Below are 6,921 nucleotides of genomic sequence, written 5' to 3'. Positions count from 1 at the left end.
GAACCTAGAATACGTTGAGCTGAAGCCGAGTACATTGAACGGTTCAGACAATCTTTCTATACACGACATACAATATACCAGATGGAGTGACCACCCCCTCCGAGACTGAAATCGAGAAAGGGATTTTTTAACTCTACATCTATCGAGCCCCCTCCATGGTTCCCAAAAAGGGCCCCAACACCTCCAGGACATGACCTAGACTGGCAAACGTGGGTGACTTTAAACCAGCTTCGAACTGGGGTTGTACCAACCAGAGTTAACCGCGCTAAATGGTGTCAAATAGAGCCTAACAACCTAACTGCAAGTGCGGTGAGATTCAGGACTCTGAACATCTCCTAAAGTGCACCCTCTGCCCAACCAAATGCACACTAGAAGATCTGTGGCAAGGAAATGCTTCTGGTGTTTCGGTGGCACAATACTGGTCGCAGAGGTTTTAATGTCTCATCACTCGGACACGAAAAAGTAAAAGTAAGTTTGTCACAAAACTTTTCAACATATTTCAAATTTTCTTTGGAAGTGTTTTTATTTGATTTTCAAATAGTTCTAGTTTTCAATTTGAATTTTACATTACTATTTGGTACTTTGATTTATGATTTCAACATACTTCTAATGTCACTTATGCAGGCATGACTGATTTGTTTGATATCTATTTCATGAAATAGACATGATAATAAACAGACTCTTTTTTTGGACATAACCAACATATTCAGTTTATTGATTCTAAAGCGTGGACCATAAGTGTTGAGTTTCAAATGCCTAATAGGTCTTCCAGAGCTACTATCTTTGGTATTCAGTGCAGTTGCACTACTATAAATATAAAAAACTACAGGGATACAAGGTTGTCAAGCACTTTATGCAGCTGGATAAAAATACATCCTTACTATCTGATTGGAAGTGATTGTGGAAGCCACTGATGCTGCCTGTAATTCCTCTACAGCTTCAGCATTTATCATATTTTAAAATTTGATATGTTATTCCCAATTGAGATGAGTTAGTTAATACATGAGTTAATACAATGAGATGAGTTAAGCAATACATCATTTAACTATTAAAAACGATACATTAATATGTATTTATATACATCCAACATTTATAACTAAACTGTCTTATAATGAAAGAATGATTAAGTATTTAAACAAATAGCAGAAATATATTCTTAACTTATATATATAACGCATAGGGAAATAAAAATTTCAGTGCAAAATATAAATGAATAGAGGAATGGATCAAACTGGTAAGCCAAAAACTGATAATAATAAGTAAATATTAATAAAATATGTTTAATTTTATTTACGCTTTCTCTGAAACTTCTTTTAGCACCTTATTTATATAATTTAAATTTAGTTTATATGTAATATTAGTATAAATGTGGTGTATAGAATTTCGTATTCCATATACAAAATGTGCATTTTCAAATTTAAATACTAATCCAGTTCCCATAGTTTGAGTTCCAGAAGATTCATCTGTAAAATAATAACACATGTATTAAGTTTTTAAAGATACCAGTAATATGAAATACATATATTACTTTTGGAAAAAGGCAAAAAGATATTGCCAGACAAAATTTTCAGTCATTCTGTGAATGAAGTTCTATTTATATTATTATACTGCATTTACATGCCAACAGAATTAGGAATGAATGTTTTAGTAAATTATATAAATAAATATTGAAAATACATTACTTGGATTGTATAAAGTCCATGATGAAATATGAACAACATTTTTGAATAATTGATACTTAAAAAAAAAAAAAAAAACTAAAAAGTAAATTAAAGCCTTCCAAAGTGAAATTTGTCAACCATATCATAACACAGATCCAGCCAAATTTACAATAACCTTGATATTTTATACATTTACAAAAAGGACCACATTTGAAATATATAAACAGGCATAAACAAGTAGCGTATCATAAATGAACACAATGCAGATCCAAAACACCCTTTAACTATATTTTAAGTTAACAGCAATAGCATTAGCTGATGCCAGAGTGAGGATAGGAATACCAGTCATTGAAGCATCAGTTTCAAAGACCACTAATAATTTTCTGAAAAAGTTATTAAAAACATTGTTTCACAGGTAAACTTATATAGTCTTGTATAATGTAAACTAATTACAGTGAGGAACACTGAGTTCCAGCACATCTCATAATTAAAAGTGAAAGTGATCTGTGGTATAAAATAAAGAAAGTTAAACAATATTATTAAAGACAAAATGTATCCTAATTTCCTTAATATATGATAGAGTATCTAGGCTCACCATTTAAATGAAAGGCGCAGAATTTATCCTTTGTTAAATACGGCCAGATGAGTTTTGATATAGTTCCTAAACACTCACCTCTACTACTGTAACCCATATGAACATTTTTTAAAGTTGAATGCTGACTTTTGGGATCATAAAATGTCTCAACAGCCTGATATACAGAAATAAATAATTAATTTAAATTACAAACATGATTATCAGTAATTTAGTTTCATACAGCAAGATTTAATAACAAATACAATTGAAAGAGTGTTGAAGATTATAGTTTGATTGAATTTGCTTTGCCTGCTTTTTTGTGTTATTTTTTATTTTGATGTCAATTAGAAATATTCTACACTTTGAATTTTATTTCATGTTGTAGGTATGTAATGTAAGCTGTATTTTTTTAATGCAATTTTATTGATTTTAATTCTTGTTATAAATTTTTTTGACAATGTATTACATTGTGTAATAAAAATAATCAATAAAATCAAATTGCAAATTACAAAATAAAGTAATAATTTTTTTTCTGTTACATGGACATCAACTTCCAAGGTCAATGCCTTCATCACATTGTTTAAAAAAAGAATAAAATGATGATCTTGCTGTTGATTGCCAGCAAGATCATCAAATGTAATAGTGTATGGGGGCCTTAGATTTTAATAACAAAATGTTATATTAATTATTTAAATAAAACACACACATACAACACTTACAGGTTGCAAAAGAATGCTGACATTTACATAAAAACACAAAAATAAAACTAAAAAATTAAACACACAGTAAAATAAAATTCACTAAACATGTTTGACATGTTTTATAAATTTGAGAATTCTATGTTCAGGTGTAAAGTGCCTTCACCTAAGGGATTTTCACTCAAACACAACACATACTAACTTCATTGAAGGCTTACTAGTGTATTAGTAGACTGCTGGCATGTAGGTAAGCAACTATTTTTTATTCTTTAACATTTTCTAAATCAGCAGTAATATCATTTATTAGTCCAAACCTCTTTCTGAGGTTTTCATGTTTCATACACTTTTCTAGTAGATGCTTAACAGTAAGTAGTTTACCATATGCACAGAGCACGTCGGTCTTTCTTCACCGATTAACAAATATGATTTAGTCACTTATGTGTGACTAATTTTGAGTCTGGTCAATGTCACTTGTTCCCGGTAAGTCAGTTTTGTGTCACTTTTCCATTTATATGGAATAATTTTAATATCTACCACATATTTTTAATATCTGCCACACAAATAGGGATTATGTGCATTTTCTCACAAACTGTTAACATTCTGGCAGCTTAGTCTGCGCTTTCATTTCCTAAGATACCAGCATACCCTGGAGTCCAAACAAATACACATTGCTGTCCCATTTGGTTTAACCCTTTAATGTGTTAGTTATGCAGGTAACTGTGACCCCTCTATCTACGTGGGGTTTTTTAAAATAAAAGTACAGAAACGAGCATGTTAGTTGAATTTACTTTACTTTATTTTAACTTCTACTTAAGATATATACGAGGGTTATTTTTTTTCAAGGTCCGAACAGTCGCGAAATAAAAACCAGTGCAAAAATCAGATGAACCTTGGCGCATATGTGTTGCACAGCGTCTCTAGTATGGCCTTCAATCACACCAGGTCACTTCATTTAGTTCTGAACACGTAGCTAGGACATAAACATTTCTACAACAATAGCATCTCTCGCCAAGTGTGAAGTGCATGCGGTAATTCAATTTTTTTTAGGCTGAGGGGTGTAATGCAGCTGAAATTCATACACGAATAAGTAATGTGTATGGTGAAACTTCAATGAGTGACAGCAAAGTGCGACAATTGTGCAGGAACTTTAAAGCAGGACGTACAGATGTTCATGATGCAGGCAGTCAGGGAAGGAAGCGAGTGTCAACCGATGATCTCAAGCAAGTGGATGAGGCAATTTGAGAAAATCATCGGTTCACAATTTCTGTATTGAGTGATTCATTTCCTGAAAATTCAAGGTCAGCTCTCTACACCATTGTGAGTGAGAGACTTCAGTACCGCAAACTGTGTACGAGATGGGTTCCCAAGATGCTGTTCAACCATCAAAAAACAATGAGAATGGACGCCTCCCTAATGTTTCTCCAGCGCTACCACAATGAAGGAGAAGATTTTTTGAACAAAATTGTCACAGGGGACGAGACATTTTGAAACTGAAGAAACAAAAGAACAATCCAAACAGTGGATGCATTCTCATTCTCCCAGTAAACCAAAGACGTTCAAGCGAACCTTCTCCAACAGAAAGTGTATGGCTACTGTGTTCTGGGACCGGAATGGAGTTCTCTTGTTGGAATTCATGGAACGTGGCACGACTTCACTGCAGCCTTATACTGCGTGACTCTTCAACATCTACGAAGGGCAATTCAGAATAAGTGGAGAGGAATGTTGTCATCAGGCATTGTCTTTCTCCATGACAATGCTCAGCCGCACACTGCAGCTGTAACAAAGAAGGTCCTGCAGCATTTTCGTTGGGAAGTGTTTGATCACCCACCATTCAGCCCGGACTTGGCTCCATCTGATTTTCACCTTTGCTCACATGAAACGCTGGCTAGGAGGACAACATTTTGGCACAGACATCGAGCTACAGACTAGCATAGAAACATGGATGAAAACACAGGCGGCTCCATTCTATAAAGAGAGTATTGGAAAGTTGGTACCATGCTACGACAAATGTCTAAATCAGACTGGCGACTATGTAGAGAAATAGTGTAACTATGTAAGTACTTGTTACAAATAAAAAAATTTTTATTTTCACTGTGGTTTTAATTTTGTGACCGATCAGACCTTGAAAAAAAAATAACCCTCATATATATAATATATTAAACTTAAATAGTAAACATTCCAGAATTCTAATTAGTAAATGTTTTAGCATGAAAAAGTAAATATACAGTTAGCTTAAAAGGTTTTGTTAGTGTGATAGATCTCAAAATACTGATCTATGCACAAGCTAGTTTCACAGTTATACAAGCCATCAAACTTAAACCCCAAGTTGACTTGTAATGTATCAGTGACTTGTAATGCATTCCTAGAAAATAAATGAGTCATTCTATTAAAAATTTCATCTTGTAGGTATACTGCATCACCAGAACTATTATGCATTACACTATCAAATTCATCCTCATCATCATCATCATCATCATCAGTCTCATCTAATGTAACAATATCTAAATGTTCAGCATCAGATTCTAATTTTTCTGATAAGTCATCTAATAACCTTGCTACTTCATTATTAATTACTTAAGCACTATTTTCTGCCATGTTTGAACTGTTTACTTTCTACAAAAAAATCCCTAAAACACAAATTGTAAACAAGAAATCAAGTGCATAGAAATTAAAAAAAAATTATGGTAAAGAAAGAAAACTTGTATTATAAACACAATGTTTTTTTAACAATATTTTGAAAAAGAAAACATTATATAAACAATATAAATACATTACTAAAAAAAAAGATATATTATATTATGGAAAAAACATACTACTATAAATATGATGTTTTTATAACAAAAATTTCAAAAAGGTAAGTGTAAACTGAACAACATTGAACGACATGGAGGAAATCAGAATGACAGCAGCATGGTGGGAGAAACAGGCTACAATAAAGGAATGTTTAAAACAGCTATTTGGAACGGAACGAAAGAATGGGAGTTTCAATATTTCTCCCTACTGATCGCAAGGCCTGGACAATGTCCCTTGCTGCTGTATCTTTCTATTATTGTGTGGATTTCATTGGTTATTTAGTGGCGATTATAAATTTTAAGTTTTATTTATGGACGGATTTGGTAATTTGCGTTTCTATCCGTATGGACCATCGTGAAATTTATTTACTGGTTCTGACAGTGAGAGACTAAGCTTTTGAGCCTAGTAATCCAGGCATGATTCCCCTTCAGTCCATCTGCTTAAGTCCTTTCGGTACCAGCACCTATGGGCTAGCAGAAGTGCGCCTACCGGAGCCCTAGTTATTTGGAGGGAGAAATCCGCCCCTTTCTCCAGAGGGAGTTGCATATGCTGAGTAAATGAAATTGTGGTCTCTTTGTTGAACAGTATGGTGTGTTGTCTAGTTTTTTATAGTTTTAACAAAATTTAATTGCGAAAATGGTCACTTTCGCGCGGTCACTTTTACGCGATATAGAGACTCCTAAGCCTGGTTTGTAATTTTTTGACTGTCGTACCGCCTCTTCCGGTGGTTCATTTAATACGGCATGAGGCCGTTTTTTTTATACCCTGTGGAGTACGGTAGATGTCCGTGTTCGAACACGGCCGCTCTCCCGAACAGTCTGCATGCCTGCGTCACCACCACCTCAGATACGGTGTGTAGTTCCGCATCCAATATAAATGCCAAAAATTACTATTCATTAAAATTATATACATATTTAACTTAAAATTAAATAAATGCGTCTATAAATTAGGCAAATAACAGCAATGCTTCATTTATAATTAGATTGAATAACTGGAGTTCATAGAAGGTTTAGAAAAGGTGTATGCACATTATTTTAATGTGCTGATACATTTTAACCGTGGTACAGACTGTGTGTAAACACATACAATTTTCATTCCAAATAATTTAGAATGGCATCAAGAAAAAAAAATTACTTCTGATTGTTTCTTTAATACCATTGCTTTCTTTAACATTGGATTTGATCTCACTAAACTA

At 33.4% G+C, this 6,921-nt stretch overlaps 1 protein-coding gene across 1 annotated transcript in view; it reads right to left on the bottom strand.

Annotated features, from left to right (window-relative positions):
- Positions 1–1,260: 1,260 nt before the first annotated feature.
- The window catches only part of LOC142325161 (coagulation factor X-like), a 32,447-nt gene continuing 26,786 nt past the window's right edge, over positions 1,261–6,921 (bottom strand). Inside the window, exons 8-9 of the mRNA XM_075366564.1 lie at positions 2,257–2,410; positions 1,261–1,463 (exon numbers count right to left, since the gene is read on the bottom strand). Coding sequence (XP_075222679.1) covers positions 1,291–1,463; positions 2,257–2,410 — 327 coding nt within the window. The 3' untranslated portion in view covers positions 1,261–1,290. The remainder of the gene's footprint in view (positions 1,464–2,256; positions 2,411–6,921) is intronic.

Source organism: Lycorma delicatula, chromosome 5, assembly GCF_047948215.1.
Source record: "Lycorma delicatula isolate Av1 chromosome 5, ASM4794821v1, whole genome shotgun sequence".
NCBI classification, from domain to species: Eukaryota; Metazoa; Arthropoda; class Insecta; order Hemiptera; family Fulgoridae; genus Lycorma; species Lycorma delicatula.
This window is presented reverse-complemented; position numbering and strand designations above follow the sequence as displayed.